Consider the following 22,221-nt stretch of genomic DNA (forward strand, 5'->3'; position numbering starts at 1 on the left):
GTCTGCTGTTAGGGACCTCTCTAAAGTACTCAAGAGCAACAGTGTCTCTCTGGAGACTAAGGTGTGCCTGATACAGGCCATAGTCTTTGCAATCACTTGTTATGCATTAGAGAGTTGGACAATGAGTAGGAAGGACAAAAGGAGAATTGATGCCTTTGAGCTGTGGTGTTGGAGAAGAGTATTGGATGTACCCTGGACTGCCAAGAAAACAAACAGATTCATCCTGGAGAGGGTTAAACCAAGCAACTCCTTGGAGGCAAGGGTTCTGGGGATTCGTCTGACATATTTTGGGCATGTTGCAAGGAGGGACAGGTCCTTGGAGAAGGACATCATGCTTGGGAGGGTGGAGGGATGGCACAAGAGGGGAAGACCCTCTATGAGATGGATTGATTCAGTGACTGGGGTAATCGTGATGGGTGTGTCAGAGGCAGTGCGATTGGCGCAGGATAGAGCAGGGTTTAAGGCTGTTGTACATAGGGTCGCTATGAGTCGCAAACGACTCAACGGCACATAATAACAACAATAACAACAGCAGGGAATAATCTGTATATGTTGTAGCAAATATTATTTTTAAATTAATTTTAAATCTGTATATATTTTACCAAGTTTTATTTCATAATTTTATCAAATATATTTTTAACACTAAGCTACTATGATAAAGAAATATATGGATATGACTATTATGAAAATATATGCAACAACAAGTAAATCCAAAGGGGGGAAAATTGATGATTTCTATCAAAACTAACTAACTAAGATACATTAATAGTTACATAATTACTGATGCAAAAATTGTTAGTAATGAGGAAGGAATGTTAGTCAGAAAAGCATATGGTCTTTGTGACAGAAAGGAGACTGGACATCAAATGATTGGATTTCATCTTTTCAGCGATTTATTATTTAAAAATGTATTTTTAAAAAACACAAAAGGAAACTGTACACATTCCAGGACCTCACCTGGCAGACTGCACAAGAATCAGATGGACTATATCAATGGAAACAATTGTTGGAGGAGCTAAATTTCAGCAGTCAAGACCAGGCCAGGTGTGGAACATATCAGTTATTCATGTGTGAGTTCCAACTGAAGCTAAAGAAACCCTCTCGGCTAAAAAGAAATAAATACATAAATAGATAGATAGATAGATAGATAGATAGATAGATAGATAGATAGATAGATAGATAGATAAAAAAATCCAAGGGAACCAAAATACAACCATGGATCTATCCATGGATCTATCTTCATCTGAAGTTTAAAGTCATCTCCAGAATAGGTTTGAGACACTGAATACTAATGATCAAAGACCACATGAGTTGTGAAATGATATCAAAGATGTCATCCATGAAGAGAGCAAAAGTTTATTATAAAGAGAGATAAAAATGAAAAGACCAAAATGGATGTCGGAAGAGACACTGAAAATAGCATTAAAGAGTCAAGAAGCCAAAACAAAGGTATATGACATGCCAAACCAAAAGTGATGAACAGAAGATTTCAAAGAGTATTTCAAGAAGACAAAACAAAGTATTATTACAGAATGTACAAAAAGCTGGAGTTGAAGAATGATAAGGGAAAAACTTGCTCAGATTCTTCAAGCTGAAAAACTGAAAAAATTCAAACCTTGAGTTGCAATACTTGGGAATTATATGGGCAAGTTCTGAATGATCCAAGAAGCATCAAAAGAAGGTGGAGGAAATACAGAGAGTCACTTTTTCAAAAAAGAATTGAAAGACACTGAAATATTTGAAGAAATACCTTATTATTAGGAGCCAATAGTAATGAAGGAAGACATTCAAGTTGAACTGAAAGCATTGGCAAGAGAAGTTCAGGGGAGCCAGGGAGGGAGCAGGAGCTGGGAAAACTCAGCTTCCCCCCACCATCCAAACAGAGAGCCTGTCCCAGGAGTACACGCATGGAACAAGGTGGCCCCTAGAGTCCTTGGGGCCCGAGGACCTGAGGCCCTCAGGCGAGAAAAAGAACACTACATACCACATCTACAGGACAGATCACCCACCCTTGGGAAATATTGTCACCACAGTGTGCTGTCAATGGAAGGGAAGATGCCCAATCTACAAAAAAAAATTAAATCTGGAGCAGAAATTAAAGATACAGGACTTTTCTTCAGAACCATCTGAAATAAGATGTTTCCCCTAGCATTAGAGCTTTATATTTGGACTTACCGGCCCCTAAACTCAAGAGATACTGATCACAGCATAAGAAATCAGCAGCATCTTGAAGAATTTGGAATCACAGAAACCCACAAAGCTTGAGATATAAGCTATCAGATTAAGGGGTGTATAGCAGGAGACAGGTGTTAAAGGAGGTAGGTGGGAGTAGAAGGGAATACTGGTGGAGCAGGGAAAGGGGTGGGTCAAGAGACTTGTGTCAGTGGCAGGAACAAAACTCAAACTACTGGATATTTCTACAATTGAGAAAGGTCTTTGATCTTCATTGTTCTATAAAATGCTTGTATGTCAGAAACTTTTCTAAATCTGAGCATTCAGATTAAGACAGACTAGGAAGAAGGATTGGCCACCCACTTTTGAAATAGCAGGCCTTCAAAAACTCTATGTACAATAAAGCACACATAGAATATCAGGGCAACAGATGTGGAATTTTCAAGTATGAAATACTAAGGAGGAGGAACAGTTGTAAGCAGACACTAGAGGTTGGAATATAGAATGTGAGAACTATGAATGTAGGAAAATTAGACATTGTTAAGGAAGAAATGGAACGCATAAATAGCGACATTTTAGGAATTGGCAAGATGAGATGGACTGACAGGGACATTTTGAATCAGATGATCATATGATTTATTAAGCTGGAGATGAAAAGGTGTGGAAAAATGGGGTTGCTTTCATAGTTAAAAAATGTTCTAGATGTGTCTTGAAATATAATATTGTGAGTGGCAGATAATAGGCATACAAGGAAGTCCAGTGAATACCACTATCATTCAAACATATGCAATGAAAACCAGAGCCAAAGAAAAGGAAATACATGATTTCTACCAACTTTTGCAGTCAGAGATCGATCGAACATGCAATCAAAATGCATTAATAGTGACGGGTGACTGGAATGCAAGAGTTGGTAACAGAGAATAAGGATCAATAGTTGAAAAGCATGGACTTGGTGACAGAAATAAAGCTGGAGATAGGATAATAGAATTTTGCACAATCAACAATTTATTCATTGCAAATACATTTTACATGAAACATAAATGCAGGATATATACATGGATTTCACCTGATGTTATGTGTAGGAATCAGGTAGATTACATCTGTGAAAAGAACCGCTGGAGAAACTCAATAACAGCTGTGAAAACTAGGCCTGGTGCTGATTGTGGAACAGACCACCAACTACTCATACAGAAGTTTAAACTGAGGGGAGCTCTGGTGGCCTATTGGTAAGGAGTTGCAACTATAATCTCAGAGGCGCATGGTTCGAATCCACCAGATGCTCTGCTGGGGAAGGAGGGACAATCTCCTCCTGTACCAGTCAGATCTGATATGACGGTACACTCACACAAAAATAGTAATAAAATTTAAAAAAAGTTTAAACTGAAGCTAAAGAGAGTGAAATCAGGCCCATAGGAACCAAAATATCACTTTGAGTTTATCCCACCTGAAGTTCAGAACCATCCCAATAACAGGTTTGAGGCCTTGAACACTAAAGAGTGAAGACCAGATAAGTTATGGGAAGATATCTAGAATATCATCGAGGAAGAGTGCAAACAGTCATTGCAAAGATGGAGGAGGAAGAAAAGACCAATATGGATATCTGAAAAGATTCTGAATATTGCACTGAAGTACCATTAAGTCAAAGCAGAAGGAAGAAATCAAGACATTAAGGAGCTAAAAAGATTTCAAAAGGCTGCATGACAAGAAAAAGTAAAGTATTATAATGAAATGTACAAAGAGCTGTAGTTAGAAAATCAAAGGGCCTGAACTCGCTCAGCATTTCTTAAGCTCAAGGAACTGAAGAAGAAATTCAAGCCTCGAGTTGCAATACATGCTTTGGGCAGAATATTGAGTGATCCTGCAAGTATTAGAAGAAGATGGAAAGAGTATACAGAGTCATTATACCAAAAAGAATTGGCAGACGCAGAAGAATTTAATGAAACAACATATGAGCAAGAGCCTACGGTGATGAAGGGAGAAGTTCAGACTGCTTTGAAAAAATTGGCTAAGAATAAGGCTCCAGAAATTGATGGCATACCAACTGACATATTTCAACTAACAGACGGTACCCTAGATGTGCTCACCAAGTTGTGCCAAGAAATCTGGAGAACAAACACTTGGCCAACTGACTGGAAGAGATCTATATTTGTTCCCATTCCAAAGAAAGGTGAACCCACAGAGCATAGAAATTATCAAACAATATTATTACTATCACATTCAAGCAAGATTCTGCTGAAGATTATCCAAAAATGATGGAAACAGCACATCAACAGAGAACTACCAGAAGTGCAGGCTGGGTTTAGGTGGGGTTGTGGTACTAGGGATATTGTAGCTAATGTTAGATGGATCTTGGCTGAAAGCAAGTAGTACCAGAAGAATGTCTATCTTTGCTTCATTGATATGCAAAGGCATTTCACTGTGTGGATCACAACAGACTGTGGCTGACTCTGAGAAGAATGGGAATCCCAGAACACTTGATTGTGCTAATGCAAAACTATACTTGGACCAAGAGGAAGTTGTTAGAACAAAGCAGGGAAACACTGCATGGTTCATAATTGGGAAGGGTGTATACCAAGGCTGTATCCTGTCTCCATACTTTTTCAATCTTTATGCAGAACAGATTATCTGGGAGGCTAGGCTATATAAGGAGAAAAGTGGCATCAGGATTGAAGGAAGACTCATTAACAATCTGCATTATGCAGATGACACAACCCTGCTTGCTAAAACTGAGGAGGAGTTGAAGCACTTGCTGTGGAAGGCCAGGGACTGCAGTCTTCAGTATGGATTGAGACTCAATATCAAGAAAACAAAGATTCTTACCACTGGGCCAAATGGCAGCATCATAATGCATGGTGAAGAGAGTGAGATTGTTCACAGCTTTAGTTTGCTTGGCTCCACAGTCAACACTCTTGGCACCAACAGCCAGGAAATTAAAAGACATATTGCTATAGGAAAGTCTGTGGTTAGACACCTCTCTAAAGTGCTGAAGTTCAACAATGTCAGTCTGGAGGCTAAGGTGTGCCTGTTACAGGCCATGTCTTTGCAATCACTTGCTATGTGTCAGAGAGCTGAACAATTACTAGTGATGACAGAAAGAGAATTGATGCCTTCAAGCTGTGGTGTTGGAGAAGAATACTGAATATACCATGGACTGCTAAGAAAATGAACAGATTTGTCCTGGAGAGGGTGAAGCCGGGCTGCTCCTTGGAGGCAAGGATTCTAAAGCTTCATTTGATAAATATTGAACGCATTGCAAGGAGCGATCAGTCCTTGGAGAGGGATGTCATGCTTGGGAGGGTGGAGGGACAGTACAAGAGAAGAAGGTGGTCAATGAGATGGATTGAGTCAGTGGCTGGGGTAATGGTTGTAGGTCTGTCAGAAAAATAAGATTGGCACAGGATAGAGCAGGGTAAAGGACTGCTGTACACAGCGTTACTATGAGTTGCAAGTGACTCAACAGTGCAAACAACAGAAACAACAACAAAAAGACCCAAATAAATTAATAAGAAATGAAGACCATGATATCACAATAGAAAAAGCTGAAATTTAATCAATGTTAATGGAATATTATGAAAAGCTATACTCTGATAACTTTGAAAATCTAGAGTAAAGGGATTAATTCCTAGAAACCCACACTATACCCTGCTTGACAAAGAAAAAATGTAGAACACTTGAACAGACCTGTCACAAAAGAAGAAATTAGGCAGGCCTTAAGAAGGTCCCCCTCAATAATTTTCCTAACCAGACAGGCTCAGGGGTTATTTTTACTAAACATTTAGAAACAAACTACATCAATTCCATCTAAATTATTTGTCGTTCTATGAACTAAGCATAAGTCTAATACCAAAGTCAGGCATATACATTACCAAAAAAGAAAACTATAGATCAGTATTTCTCATGAACACAGACATAAAAATCATAACAAAACCCTGGCCAATAGAATCTAACAGTATATAAAAGAAGAATTCATCATGACCAAGTAGGATTCATAACAGGTATGTAAGAATGATTCAACATAAGTGTGGTGATAGCCTAAAGTTAGATTTTTAGTGGGGTTTTTTAGCCATTATTCTAACTCCCTCTGGTCTCCAGCTACCTTCACATATGGTCTTGGAAATCATCAACAGCTGTGGAACTAGGATAGGAGAGAGAGTGCTTTCCAAGTTGGGTAACAAGACTTGAGGGAGAGTGGAGCAAGATCCTGATGAGAGCCAGATCAGAGAGAGACACTTGTGATAGTGAGATCCTGGTCATGAACTGCTTTTGAGAGACTGTAGCAAAGGGTAACCAGGGGAGCCCTAAAATAAAGGCTACAGTTAAAAGTTTTCTTTGCTTCCCAGGTAACTAAGGAGAAACTGACTTTTAACTGCTCTGAGGCAAACCTTGCTGGATGATTGAGGAAACCAGAAGGTTCTTGAATTTGTACTGCTGAACCAAAACTTGAGCCTGGACTAATTGAGAAATTGTGCCTTGGCACTGCTGGGCTAAAACCTGGATTTGCATTGGATGTTATTATTCTTTGCCTCCAACTTATTTCCTTATTAAAACTAATTTTCAGTATGTTACAGTTACTCACAACTATGAGTAAATTCTGAATCAACAACAAATGGACCAATCTCTTGTTGCTGTTGTTACTCTAGAGGCACTATGCATGGGGCTGGGCTACTGGCTCTTTATCTGCTTTCTGCTCTGGGGTGGTGAGAGGCTGTGCTATTCTCTCTCTTTCATGGAGATGCTCACAGTCCTGTGTCTCCATGCCATGTTTTTCGCTTTTCTCCATACAGTAAAAAACAAACAAACAAAATAAAAAAAATCACACAACAAAGCAATCAATTATAGTTCATCATGTTAACAAAGCAAAAAGCACCACATGATCCTATTCATTGATACAGAAAAGGCATGTGACAAAATCCAACAACCTTCTTGATCAAAACACTAAACAAAATAAGAATAGAAGGGAATTACCTTGACATGGTGAAGAAATGTATGTACAAAACCAACATCCAACATTATTCTCAATAGAGAAAAAAAAAGTCTAGAGGCATTCCTCTTACAAATGCAGACAAGACAAAGCTCTACACTATCACTACTCTGATATCATATTGGAAGTATTTACTAGGGCAATAAGACAAGAGGAAGAAATAAGAGGCATCCAAATTGTTAAAAAATGTGATAAGACTTTTACTATTGGTAGACAATATGATATCATACATAGCGAACCCAAAGACTAGGTCAAACAAACTGAAGAAGACCAGTTTAGTAGAATGGCAGAATATAAGATCAATTTAAACTTTCACAAAAAAAAAAAAAGCAGTGGGATTTCTCTATAGCAACAAAGCACAGAAAAGGAAACTATGAAAGTAATTAGCATTTAGAAGCCATCCACATGATGAAATACTTGGGAATAAACCTACTATGTTGGGGTTTTTTTTGTTGTTGTTATGTGCCATCGAGTTGACTCTGCCTCATACCGACTCTAAGTACAACAGCTCTGAACTCTGTTTTATCTTGAGCCAATTTCATTGTCTCTGACACACTTACCCCCATTACTCCAGTCACTCTTGTGCTGTCCCTCCACCCTTCCAAGCATGAAGTCCCTCTCAAAGGACTGGACCCTCCTTGCAATATGCCCAAAGTACGAGAGATGGAGCTTCAAATTCTTTGCCTCCAAAAGCGTGGTTAAGACCAGCGTGGCTTTACCTGTTTGTTCTCTTTGCAATCCATGGTATATTCAAATTTCTTCTCCGGCACCACAAATAAAAACCATCAATTCTTCTTCTAACTAGAGACACAAAATACCTTCATAACAAAAACTACAGAATACTACTATAAGAGACAATAAGAGGCCTAACTAAATGAAAATATATTCTCTGTTCATGGATAGGAAGACACAACATTGTAAAAAAGACAATATTACCAAATGCAATCTACATGTTCAACAGAATCCCAATACAGATATCAAATTCATTCTTCAAAGAGATAGAAAAAATAATTGGCAGTTTTATTTGGAAAGGAAAGAGACTCAAAAGAAAGCAACACTATTATGAGAAATGAAAATTATTTTGGAGGAATATACTCTCTGATCTTAAAATGTACTACACAGCCATAGGAACCAAAACAGCATGATTTGGGTACAATGACGAACGCATAGACCAATGGAACAGAATCAAGAACCCAGAAATCAACCCATCTACCTACAATCAATTGTCATTTGAAAAGAAAAACCCCAAAACTTGTCAAATGGGGAAGCTATATGCTTTTCAATAAATGGTTTTGGCAAACCAAACCCCTACCTGCAGAAAACTGAAAACAGAATCCGTATCTCACACCATACACAAAAATCAACTCATTGTGGGTCAAAGATCTAGAGGTAAAACTCAAAGCCATAAGGATGCTAAGGGACAAAAATGGAGCCAAACTTACAAGTTCTACCCTATGGCATAAATAGGCTTGCCAGTATAGCCAGAAATATTACTAGGAGAGGATAAAATCAACAAATGGGACTTTCTAAAAATGAAGATCCTGTGAGCATTAAAAACTATTACTGCATTGAAACAGATGAAAAATAGAACGGTTTAAAAGGTATATATGATTAGGTCTTATTGTCATGACATGAGTCCAGAACAAAGGCTGCATAGTGAAGTGGACTTGGGGAAGGGATTGTATGACAATGAAAAAATTTTTCTTTTACTTTTCAAAGAGAAGAATGAACTGCAGGGGAGGGGTGGGTATGGAGAAAAGTGCAATAATGAATGAATGAATGGAAATCTAAAATCTCTGTGAATTTTCATTAAAATTAATAATAAAAGAGTAAAGAAAAAAACCCCAAAACTATTTCCAATAGAGAGAAAACAAAAGCCTTCACACTGTGGAAAAGCATTTGGCAATGACATTTCAGACAAAGGTTCATAATAAAAGTTTACAAAATCCTAAAAGGTCTCCACAAGAAAAAGACTAATAATCCAGTAACAAACTGGGCAAAAACCCATTGAAACAACTTTTCACAAAGGGAGATACTCAAGGGACAACAGACACTTGAAGAAGTGTTCAAAATCACTGGCAAGCACAGAGATGCAAATCACAACAAGGAAATACTATCTAAACCTAGAAACGGTAACAGAATTTAGCATGACATCGAAGAATAAATGTGAAGAAGATGTGGAGAGACTGGAACTCTCATGCCCTAATGGTGAAATTCTAAAATAGAAAAACCACTCTGGGAGGCACTTTTGCATTTCATAAAGAGGTTGGACATAGCAATCTCATCTGACCCAGCTGTTACACTTGTGGAATTTACCTTAAGAAAACTAGAACTGAGACATGAACAAAGATATGTACAGCTATGTTCATAGTAGTGTATTCACAATAGCAAGAAAATGGAAGCAGTTCAAATGTCTGTTCACAAATAAATGAATTGAGAAATTACAGTATATTCACACAATGGAATGTTAAGCAGCACTAAGGAATAATGATTTCATAAAACACCAAATAACATGGGAGAGTCTAAAGAGCACTATGCTGTGTGAACTAACTCAGTCTTATAAGGATAAATACTTCATAGGACCATTATTGTAAAAACAGAAGGATTAATTAGTAAGATGTATATAAATGTTCAAAGAGAAAGGGAAAGGGAGCAGGGGAGGTAAAGGGGGAAAGAGGAAAATCCCTAGGATAGCATAAATTGGTAGGCAAATGGAAGAGTGAAGGAGTAGAAAAGATTTAATGGGGACTTAAAAAGATAATAATAGGCATGTATCAAAAGCAATTAATTATATAAAATACAATGTACATAGGGTCACTATGAGTCACAGGTGAATCGACGGCACATAACAACAACAACAACAACAATATATATATGCATGATTGTAAGGAAATAAGAGGGAAAAAAGCCCCAAACCTGCAACATAAGATATTGTCAGTGATAGAAATACATGCTTATATCAATGTTAGTATTCTACTTGTGATTTTGTAGTATAATTAATATGGGATGCATCTCAAAATCAAGAAAACAAAAATCTTCACCACTGAACCAAGAGACAACATGATGATGGATGGAGAAAGAATTGAGATTGTCAACAACTTCATCTTACTTGGATTCATCTGCTTGGTACAAGCAGTCAGGAAATCAGGAAATGTGATGCACTGCAAAAGTTTGTAGTCAAGGACATCTCCAAATTATTGAGGAGTATATGTCAGAGGACCAAGATGTACCTGATTCAGGCCATAGTATCTTCAATCAATTACTATGCATCTGAGAGTTGGATAATGGCTAAGGATGACAGAAGAAGAATTGATGTATTTGAAATGTGGTGCTAGAGAAGAATACTAAAAATCCCATGGATTACCAAAAGAAGAAAGTAGTATGTCTTGGAGAAAGTGAAGCCAGGGAGCTCCTTGCAGGCAAAGATGGTGAAGCTTCAGCTCACATATTTCAGGCATGTTGCTAGGAGAGGTTATTCATTGGAGAAGGCAATATGTTGGGAAGGTTGAGGGACAGTGAAAGTGAAGAATACCCTTGACCAGGTGGGTTGACATGGTGACTGTGACAATGGGCTTGAGCGTGTCAGAGACTGTGAGGATGGCACAGTATAGGGAAATGCTCATATCAGTTGTTCCTAGGGTCACTATGAATAATACTCAACAGCACCTAACACCACCAGTAACAACTATAGTCCATAAGATGTTACAATTGATGGATGTCTAGTTTCTAGATTTATTGGGTAAGAAGCTGCACTACCAACACAGCGGCAGGTGGAACCAACTCACCATCTTCTCCACTGGGAGAAAGATGAGCAATCATCTCCCTTGCAATTTACAGCCTCTGAAAATCCACTGCTAGGTTTTCAGCAGTGAGTCATTTCTGACTTGAGGGAATATAACAACAGACAAAGGGTACCAGTGACAAATATATATTATCTTGTGCAACTACAAGTAAATCTGAAATAATCTCATTTCAAAAAGGTTGATTATTAAACAAACATACTCTGGGCCCTGTTCCTCCACTTTGTTGGAAATGTTAATATGTTCTTTGTAAAAAGAAGCATTATTTTAGGGGAAGAAAAAGAAGGGTCATATCCTAATGTCCAAATAAGTTTAAAAAGAAATTTTATTGAACCTGAACGATATTAAGTAAAGCATCTGAAATGTAAAAAATTAGGTAAATAAATTGTATTGTGTGGAAACCACTAAAAAAAAAACATGGAAGTACAGTGCATCTTCAAAGTAGTGAGGTAACAGCAGGGCACAGGCATAAAATTTTGGCATTTCAAGAACAATTATCTCACTAAGAATCACTGAATGGTCTTCTGTGTCTGCAAACTGTCCTAAGCACTCAGCTAGTTCTACTTTTACAGGATTTTGTGTTGTGCCAAAGATAACTGGCCTCTAATCACTCTAACTGGGCTTGATTATTTCAAATGCAGGATGTCCTAGTTCACTCTGTCCTTCTCATTCCTTTTAGTTCCATTCCTCTCATTGCCATCAACTTATAACCATCTCACAGTTCAATCTTCATTGGGTTTCCAAGGCAGTAAATCATCTTGGAAGAGGTTGCCCAACATTCTCCTGTGGAGGTGTCAGTGGATTTGAACTGCCAGAGAGGCATAACCTTTGGGTTAGCATAATCCTTACAGACTATGCCATCTGAGTGTCCTCTCAGTTCTCTAATTTCTTATCATCTGGTATGAAACAGAGAACTAAAAATACCGAAAGGAGATAACTAATCTTGATTGTACTACGTTGAGTATCTGGGTTTAGCATGATTGCTTCAGACTATGTTGTTATGTGCTGTCAAGTTAACTGCAGCTCCTCATGACCCTATGTACAATGGAACTGAAGACCGTGCCCTATTCTGGGTCATTCTCACCATCCCCAACACACTTGAGCCCACTGATCTATCTCCTGTTAGTCGTCCTCTCTCACACTCTCTACCTTTACAAGCATGATGTCTTTTTCCGAGGTCTGGCCTCTCTTAACAATATGTCTAAAGTAAGTAAGATGGAGTTAGAAACACTTTAACATGTACAAGCCTGAATCTTATTTTTATCAAGGCTGTGTTTGATAAATAGTCCTCTGCATTAACATTTTCTTATATTTACTCTTCATGAGGTATATAAAAATATGAAATATGAATAAAGCTTGAAGAATCCTCCCAAAAGGGAAAGGTAAGGATTTATACAAGGTCACTTGTTTAGGCTTAGAAATTGAGTTTGATGACTGAACAGAAAAAAAGAAAAATGAAGTCAAAAGCACCACTGTGTAGAAAGGGTTAATTTGCTTTTGTATCTAAAAAATCCATGTGTAGTGTACTTGTGTATTTTCAGGATTCTAGGTAAGGAAGTAATGATGGTCAGTAAATTTATAGAGTAGTAGAAAATAGTGATATAGGCAAAATAGGCAATTTTTCAAGGTAGTAAAATATGAAAGAGATACAGTGAGCTTGTAGTATATGGGTTAAGCTGTTAAATAAAGCAGTTTAAATTCACAGTACAAATCCACTATTCATTTCTGGTACAAAGATGATACAGTCTATTTCCATCAAAATTTACAGCCTCAGTTGAAGGGTCACAATGAGTAGCCATCAGAATTGACTTGGTAGCAGTGTTTGGGGTGGGAAGACATAGAGAAGATGGTCTGAGCCTGTTACTCTCTTGCAGTACTTGTCACAATTATAATCAATAAATATGACTGTCTAAAAGGCTGGTCTTCCAAACAGGGCATCATCATGATCATGCTTGGGGCAAATGGACAGCTAACTTGAATCCCTGGAGGACCCTCAACAACTTGTCTTAAAACATTGTCTACTATTCTTTGAACCATGATTAAGTGGTAGGGCTAGACTCAGGGGTTAAAAACTATAACTCTTCTCCAGGTATGCATCTACTTGCATGATGAACATAATCCAAGTTATGTGTTTAATTTCCCTCTCATCTGGCATCCAATAAATAATGTGATTTCATTAATGCACAGTTCTTGATACTGATAGGTAACAGGTGGGTGATTTAATCAAGCATAAAGCTCCCTCACATCATTTACTGTTTCTCCAGCAATCTTCTAGGTTTTTACTAAAGCTTGATAAATGAAAAAGATTAGGGAAATATGACAAGTTCCCCATTTTTAGTGTTGACTATCAAAGCAATTGGTATTCTTAAATTTATGGAAAGCCATCACAAAATTTACTAAGGTGTTGAATATTTCTTTTTCCTAAGTAATATTTGAACTAAGTTTATTTAACATTTTCTATTTCTTGTCCAAACTGTTGTGCTCAATTTCTTTACATTTATGAAAGCTAGTACTTGATAGACTAGTAGGGGACTAGGAGGAAGCAGATATACAAACTCTATCAAATGCTCAGACCCAGAGAAGTGTCTCCAGCCTCTAACTGAAGAGAAGATGAGGGAAATTCATCAGCTCAATGTACTCTTTCTTACCTGCAAAGTGCTAATATGAACAGGAGTCCCTGTTCCATTCACAGTATTCTTCTTAGCTGCATTTGCACCTTTTCCATCTGCTTGCTCAGCCTTAGCAATTCTGGCTTTTTCAGCTTCAACTCTTTTGGGGTTGTTCAACATCACCTGGACCACGGCGTACTCAACCAGTGAAGCAAACCCAAAGAGAAGACAAGCTATGAGCCACACATCAAGAGCCTTCACGTAGGATACTTTGGGAAGTTCAGCAGCAAGGGTCGTACACTCAGAGGCCAAGCTGAGCACTGAGAAGATACCTGTAGACACAGACAAAGAAATAGAAATTAAACAGATTTTTACCTCTATAAAAGGCATTCATTACTCATTTCTTCATTTTCTCTGGCAAGTTTCAATAGTCCATACAGAGTTTCTCAGGTCTCTAAAATTCAAACAGTAGTTAAAAGCAAAGTACTTTTAATTATTTTGTTTCTTTGTTTAAGGATTACTGGTGGCAGTTGGTGATGTTTATAAATACTTACTATCTTTCAACGCAAATGGAAATCAGGATCTGAAAATAGTTTGAATCTGCTTTAAATATTAAAGACACCTAAAACAATATTATAGTGAAGAAGTCTCAGAATTTGTCTGTGGCATATTTAATTCTCCAGCTTGTTTTAGACAGATTCTATTTATAGAGCTAGATTTTTCCCCATAAACTATTAAATAAGAAAGAAGGCATAAATAAATTTTCTGTTCAGCTTCACATCATAAATATCTACTAAAGAAGATAAAATAGGGACCATTCAAAGTAGTTCAGGGAAAAGAAATTATCTTTTAAAAAACATGGAATTCTGCAGTGTATAATATTGATTTATTTGGAAAGTTGATAATTTATATATCATTTTAAGGAAAAGAATGATAAACCACCAAATGAGAACATTACCAAACTTAGTACTCTTCTATTTTTCAGAGGAAAGTATGTACAGACTAAGGCACAGATCATTAGTAAGACAATAGTAAAGAAAACACTGCATATGACATCAAGGGATTCTGGGAATCTATTTCACTTATGGGGCTAAAAGAGCATTTTTATTTTTAGATTCAACCACTCCTGAGAATTAATGAATAAATTACCCTAATAATTAAAGCTGTATTATAATCTCTTTTACTTTACCTTAATATAGTCAACAATTTATTATTGTTAATGAGCCACTTAAACATTAATATAGTTCATCAATAGCACTGTCAGAAGCAACAGAGCTTTTGACAAATGTCAGCTCTTTTTTAAGTATTCAAAAGCTTAAATGACTCTTTGCTATAAAGACTGTGAATAAAAGACATTAACTTGTGCAAACAATAAGTAAAAATAGTATTACTTTAACATATGACTTTATAAGAATCTAAATCATGCCTCTGGAAACTATGAACTTTGATAAATGTCGACAGTTGTAGAGGGACTTCAAGTCTTTTGTTCATAAGGTTGTTATGAGTCGCGCTCAACTCAAAGGGAATCAACAACAATTTAGTATTACAATAATAATTCTGGGTCCTGAGAACAAATAAGAAATAATTAATAGAACTGTATTTTAACAGTTAATGCAAGTCTCAAGATTTTCAAGCCATGATTGGGAAAGTAACATTTAAAAATCCAAGATCTTATCAATGTTTTCATTTAAATTCCCTATGGGTACCTTTCCAAGCAATTTCTCTATTCCTAGTCAAATTTCTTTTATTTACCTATCAATCAAACACATATCTAAACACATAAGCCAAATGTTAACAACCTCATTGCAACTTTTGGTGACGTGTGTGTCAGAATAGATTTGTGCTCCAGAGGGTTTGTAATGGCTGATTTATCAGAAATATATTACCAAGCTTTTCTTTCAAAGTTCCTCTGGGTAGCCTGAAAACTCTAACATTTCAGTTAGCAACTAAGTGCATTAACTTTTTTGTACTACTTAAGGATCTAAAACACAAACACAAGTTCCACCACATTGAATTCCTTGACAAAGGGCATATTGACACCATTCTCTATCCCCATAGTACTTCCATACTTTTAATATTCTATTTTGCTGTTAACTTGACTCTAACTCTCTTACATAGAGACCATAGACAATGGAGTAGAACTCCCCCAGAATATTTCCAAGGCTATCGTCTTTACCAAAGCAGATTGCCTCATCATTCTCCTTGGAGTGGCTTAAAGGTTTGAATTGTTGACCAGTTAGCCACCCAGTGCTTAACCATTGTACCAGGAGTGCTCCACAAAGTATGTATCAAATTGTATTAAATTTAATATACACATCAATTTATTAAAAATAAACTTAAATGATGTGAGGAAATGGAGAATAGCATTATGTCGTTGTTGTTGTTATGTATGTTTCATCAAGTCAGCTGACTGATAGCTGATCCTCCAGAAGGTTTTCAAAGACTGTAAATCACACAGGAAGAGACTGCCCATCTTTATCTTGAGAAGCAGCTGGTTGATTAGAATTGTATGCCTCTGGGTTGTACCATATTAGTGAGTTTTGTACCATATTAGGTATAAAAAATAAAACGCAGTGCTACTGAGTTCATTCTGACTCAGGAGCACTTCATCAGGTTTCCTAAGGAAACTGTGCTTCTTTCTCCTGTGAAGAAACTGGTGTATTCAAACTATCAACATCATGCTTAGCAGACTGACATATAACACAGTGCCACAAGGGCTCCTTAGAAAAGAAAAATAAATTTTAAATTTGTAAAGATAAATGATATAATTAGAAACACCCTGATAGGGGAATACAGAATACACAGATAGGTGAGTAAATAGCAGTTTAAAAAGCAAAACTTAAGGATATAAAGACATAATTATAAGAAGAAAATGCAAAAGGATTGAGAAGAAAAATTTCTGATCCAAGGGAAGAAGGAAAGATTGAATCAAAGATCTAAAGGGAATAACTGGCAAATGATCACAAGAGTTCAGAAGAGGAGAGTCTATAGAAAAAGACAATCGTGGCATGTGTGGTGTTAAAACTACTGAAAAAGGTTTTAAAGACATAGCCTTAGGCCTTTCTGGGAGTGTGATTTCCAGCTGCCTCAACCACAGACACAGGAGCCACCTCTTCTCAGTGTCTTTTACATCAATAATAGCTGTGGAGCCAAGATAAGAGGGAGAGCTGGCACAATTGTGAAGAGATTCTGGCAAGGAGTAGCCTGATGGATCCCCAGAGATGGAGTCAGAGTTAAAGGTTTTGCTTGTTGGACAGCTGAAGGAAGATCTGATTGCTATGAAATAAAACTTGATGGATGTCTGTAGTAATCAAAGGCTTCTTACATTTGTGCTGCTGGACTGAACCTGGACTTCCACTTGCTGACTGAGAGGCTATCTGAACTGACAAATTATGTCTTGCTATTAATCTGGTTTAGGACTGTGCACTTTTAAGGGTTTATTGTCCAACATTATTTTCCTAGTCATTGTCTGACTTTGTCACGTGGATGGGTAGAAATTCGTGAGTAGGGCATGCTAGCCTATCCACAAAGGATTGGCTAAACCCACCAATCCACAAGGAGATTGGCTAGTAGTCTAGCTATTAAATTGAGTTGATCCAGCAGAAGAATTAGAGAACTTGGCCACCAGCAAAGAAGCTTCTTGCACCAGTCAGACCAAGATGGCATAGACCATGGGACTGCTATGCCATTGAATCAGAGCTAAGAACTTTTTGTCCAAGTTTGTTAGAGCCCTAGGGATAGGAAAAGACATAATTGACAGGATGAAAAGCTTTGTAACACTGGCCTAACACTGGGAGACTCAAAGCGTGTTTCAGAAGCTGTCTTGACTGAGTGATTATATTTTGCTGCCAAGCAATTTGAATACCTTTTGACTTCTTAACATGTGTCTGGGTAGTGTGCAAGCCATTGTACGGGATTTTGGACCTAGCTTCAGACACCCAGACAATGACTAAGGATGACAGAAGAAGAATTGATATCTTGAGTTGTTATACTGGAAAAGAGTATTGAAACTACCATGGATCTCTAGGAGAACAAATGTGTTTTGGAGAGGGTAAAACCAAGTTTCTCCTTAACATCAAGATTTTGAAGCTCTGTCTCACATACTTTGGGCACATGGCCAAGAGAGACTAATCCTTGAGAAAGGACAACATGCTTGGAATGGTGGATGGACAGCACAGGAGAGAAAGATCCCAGATGAAATTGATTGACGTGGTAACTGAGGCAAAGGAATTAAGTGTGTCAGAATCAGTGAAACTGACTCAGGATAGGGCAGGGTTCAGAGCTATTGTACATAGAGTAACTATGAGTCATGAGTGACCTAACAGCACACGACAACAAGCAAAGCAGTAAGACTGGAGTTGGGATAAGTAGAGGTGTGGGAAAGTGGGAGACATGTCTGATATCATAGGAATTGGTCTTGTGTAGTTGTTATTATTGATGATGACACAATTCCCCTTTGTGAGGTTGGTAAAGGTAGATATGGCTATCTGCACATAGCCTTTGCCTTTTTTAAATGCTGCTGAAGACTAAACTTGAGTTTTAACAGGGTAGTATCCTTTGCTTCCCCATACCAACCTATTTCCCTAATAAATCCAATCACTATGAGTAAAGTCAAGTCTGTGAGTCAATTTGCCATTGACATCAGATCTGGTAATTAGTAGAAGTAGGTACAGGAAAATGGTTGGGGGAGGAGGCCTGTCTGACCATATAGTTAGTTGTTTGATATTATGGTTGCTATTAATGGGGATATTTCCCCATTGCACAGTTAGCAGTAGTCAGACTCAGCCTTCCCCATGTGGCTTTTGTTCCTTTTACAGGATGAAAGCATAACAAGGTCAAGTAAAGGCCAAGAAAGAAACAAAGAACAGTGGTCAGGACACAGCACAAGGCAACTGAGAATTTGAAATAAATTCTTAAAATGAAAAGATTAAGCAATATATAATTCAGATGGAGGTCATGTTGAAAAGACCAGAATTTTTAAGATGCTCGAGGGTAGTAATAATTAAATGAGAGGACTAAATTATGGGATTGCCCTTTAAAAGAAAAAAATTCATGGATTTGATGCAGAGGGAGAAGAAAATGGGTTCCATTAAGATTTTTATCACTTCAAAGATGTCAAGAAATAAAAGTAGAGATAAAATAAGGGAAAAAATATGAATAGGGACTATATACCCCATTTTCAGGAAATAATATTATATTGAGAAATATTGTTACTTTTTCTGGTGGCCTAGAGACAAGAAGCTGCACTGGAATCCTAAAAGCATGTGGCTCAAAGCCACCAGCAACCTGTGGAGATTAACTGCCTCTGAAAACCCACTGGAGGGTCATCCATCTATAGGTCCATTCCAACTCTATGGTACACAAAAACAATAACAACAGCCTAAAATAAGAAACATGAACAAATTATTTTTTTTTTGGACAGGTACCAAGTGTTTTGGCAATATCTTAACCACTAACCTTAAGAAGTCCATAATCCTGACATTCAACTATGGTAATGATTGTTATTCACTACTTTTTTCTCTACCCAACAACACTTCACCTTATCTCATTTGAAATTCATCACATTGTTGTTGTTTTTATGTGCCATCGACTCGTTTGTGACTCATAGCAACAGCCCTAAACCCTGCTCTGTCCTGTGCCAATCGCACTGCTTCTGACACACCCATGCCGATTACCCCAGTCACTCAATCAATCCACCTCATAGAGGGTCTTCCCCTCTTGCGCCATCCTTCCACCTTCCCAAGCATGATGTCCCTCTCCAAGGACCTGTCCCTCCTTACAATATGTCCAAAGTATGTCAGACGAAACCCCAGAATCCTTGCCTCCAAGGAGCAGCCTGGTTTAACCCTCTCCTGGATGAATCTGTTTGTTTTCTTGGAAGGCCATGGTTCATTCAATACTCTTCTCCAGCGCCACAGCTCAAAGGCATCAATTCTCCTTCTATCCTTCCTACTCATTGAACTCTCTGATACATAACAAGTGATTGCAAAGACCACAGCCTGTATCAGACATACCTTAGTCTCCAGAGTGATACCATTGCTCTTCTGTACCCTGGAGAGGTTCCTAACAGCAGACTTTCCAATCACAATACTTCTATATTTTTATTTCCTGGCTACTGGTGCCAAGAGTGTTGACCGTGGAGCCAAGCTTTGAAGGAAATAGCAAAAAATAAGGCCCTAGGAATAGATGGTATACCAATTGACATATTTCAGCTAACAGATGCTGCCCTGGATGTGCTCAACAAGTTGTGCGAAGAAATCTAGAGAACAACCACTTGGCCAACGGACTAGAAGAGATCTATATTTGTTCCCATTCCAAAGAAGGGTGACCAAACAGAGTGTGGAAACTATAGAACAATATTGTTGATTTCACATGCAAGCAAGATTCTACTGAAGATTATCGAAAAATGACAGGAACAGTACATCAACAGAGAACTGCAAGAAGTCCAGGATGGGTTTAGAAGGGGTCGTGGTATTAGGGATATTGTACCTAATGTTATATGGATCTTAGCTGAAAGCAGGGAATACCAGAAGAATGTCTATCTGTGTTTCATTTATTAGGCAAAGGCGTTTAACTGTGTGGATCATAACAAACTGTGGCTGACTCTAAGAAGAATGGGAATCCTAGAACTCTTGATCGTTCTAATGCAAAAACCTATACTTGGACCAAGAGGCAGTCATCAGAACAGAGCAGAGAAATACTGCATGGTTCAAAATTGGGAAAGGTATATGCCAGGGATGTGTCCTATCTCCATACCTTTTCAACCTGTATGCAGAACAGATTATCCGAGAGGCTGGGCTCTATGAGGAGAAATGTGGCGTCAGGATTGGTGGAAGATCTATTAACAATCTGCATTATGCAGATAATACAACCCTGCTTGCTAAAACTGAGGACCTGAAATGCTTGCTGCAGAGGATCAAGGACTGCAACCTTCAGTATGGATTGAGGTTCAATGTCAAGAAGACAAAGATTCTCACCACTGGACCAACTGGCAGCATCAGGATGAATGGTGAAGAGACTGAGATTGTTAACAACTTTATTCATCACATTATTTCTATTTTATTTCAAAAACAAAAGCACTTATTTACCTCTATCATCTTAACTACCTATTTATTCCATCTGTGTCCATATCTGATAGTCCAGAGGTCAACAAACTATGTACTGTAGATCAGTCTTGTTCTCCATCTCATCTGTTAAAGATTTATTGAATCACATCCATATCTGTTCTGTTGCATATTCTCCATAGCCATCTTAGTGCAACAAAAGCAAAACTGAATAGATGTGATCTGAATAGCATGCCCATGATATAAATATTTATTAGCTGGCCTTAACAAAAGTAATATGGATACCTCAAACACACCCTCTTAAGCATACTCTTTCTACATCTTTCTTCATTTTCTTCTCTACTTATTATTTTTTTATCAGCAAATAATCTTATTAGGATTAGGCCACCTTAAAAAGAACTCACTAGAAGTATAATCCTTTGCACACTAGGTCACTAGAGTTCTCTATGCAAAGAGGTCCTAATAATGACTCTGGACAAGATACTTCCAAGAACTTCCTTGTGGATTAAAGAGATGTCTTAGAAGGGTGACATATCTTCTCTGATAAAGAAGCATCTTACTAGAAACCCTCCAATACTTCACCTCATACACTTTTTATTCATCCTGGTTCTGATTTGTATTCATTTTAACAAAACCTGTAATCTTATTATAATCAGTGTACAGAACTTTATTTGACTTTGTGAGTCATCCCAGTGACTGGGGAAACCTGAGGGAAAGCCAGCAGATCAGAAGTGAGAAGGGGCTGGGGACTTCAGAGTTACAGCTATTATTCAAAGGAGGTTCTTTAAAAGGTCCAAATTTGTAGCTAGCAATTTAGACGTGAGGGTGATATGCAGTGGAGACTCCCAAGCTTATGGCTAGCACCTAAAGAAACGAGGTGATGTGCAATAGAGACTTCTAAGCTTGTGGCTAGCACCTAAAATCTCGGGCAGACACAGCCTTTTTTTTTTTTCTGTGCACTGTATGGTCTCTTTATTCCCACTTTATAAAACATTATTCTTTTTTTCTTTTTTTATTCATTTCAATGAACATTTATAGAGATTTTGGATTTTCATTCATTCATTCATTGTTGCACTTCAGACACAGCTTTGTAACTTGTGAGGTCTGACCCTCTCTTGGTCGTTCGTTAGGCAGAAGAAGAGTGCTGCTTGTATAGCTAGTGTCAAAGAGAGGGAAACAGTAACAGAACATTGATATTCTTTATGCAGACAGAGATTTATTTTTTGTGAATTTTATTACACACAAACTACTACTATATTTCTTATTCTGTTAAAATGATCTTTTTTTTTCCTCTCCTTTTCTGGTTTCCAGCTCTAAAAATCTGTGTTTCATTAAAGCCCTCTAATAAGTCTGGAGAGAAATTTGTACAAAGCCTTTCTGATGGAAGAAAAAAAAATAAAAATTCACCCATCATTCACAGAGAGGTCAGATATATCACAGCCTAACATATATGAGTTCCAGGTGATATTCTGAAAACTCACACACGCAAACACACACTCAGAGTAAAAATAAAAATTGATATTTTAAACAAAATGTATTGTTGCAATGATCTTATTTTTAAGGTCATTCATTTTATCCATATGGAATATATCTTT

The 22,221-nt window shown here is 37.6% G+C and overlaps 1 protein-coding gene across 1 annotated transcript in view; it reads right to left on the reverse strand.

The window, feature by feature from the left end:
• The window catches only part of GLRB (glycine receptor, beta), a 154,880-nt gene that overhangs the window by 5,723 nt on the left and 126,936 nt on the right, over positions 1 to 22,221 (reverse strand). Inside the window, exon 8 of the mRNA XM_006884447.1 lies at positions 13,602 to 13,894. Within this exon, the coding sequence (XP_006884509.1) occupies positions 13,602 to 13,894 (293 nt within the window). The remainder of the gene's footprint in view (positions 1 to 13,601; positions 13,895 to 22,221) is intronic.

This window comes from Elephantulus edwardii, unplaced genomic scaffold (genome assembly GCF_000299155.1).
Source record: "Elephantulus edwardii isolate Elephantulus edwardi_28Jun2011 unplaced genomic scaffold, EleEdw1.0 scaffold00034, whole genome shotgun sequence".
Classification (NCBI taxonomy): domain Eukaryota; kingdom Metazoa; phylum Chordata; class Mammalia; order Macroscelidea; family Macroscelididae; genus Elephantulus; species Elephantulus edwardii.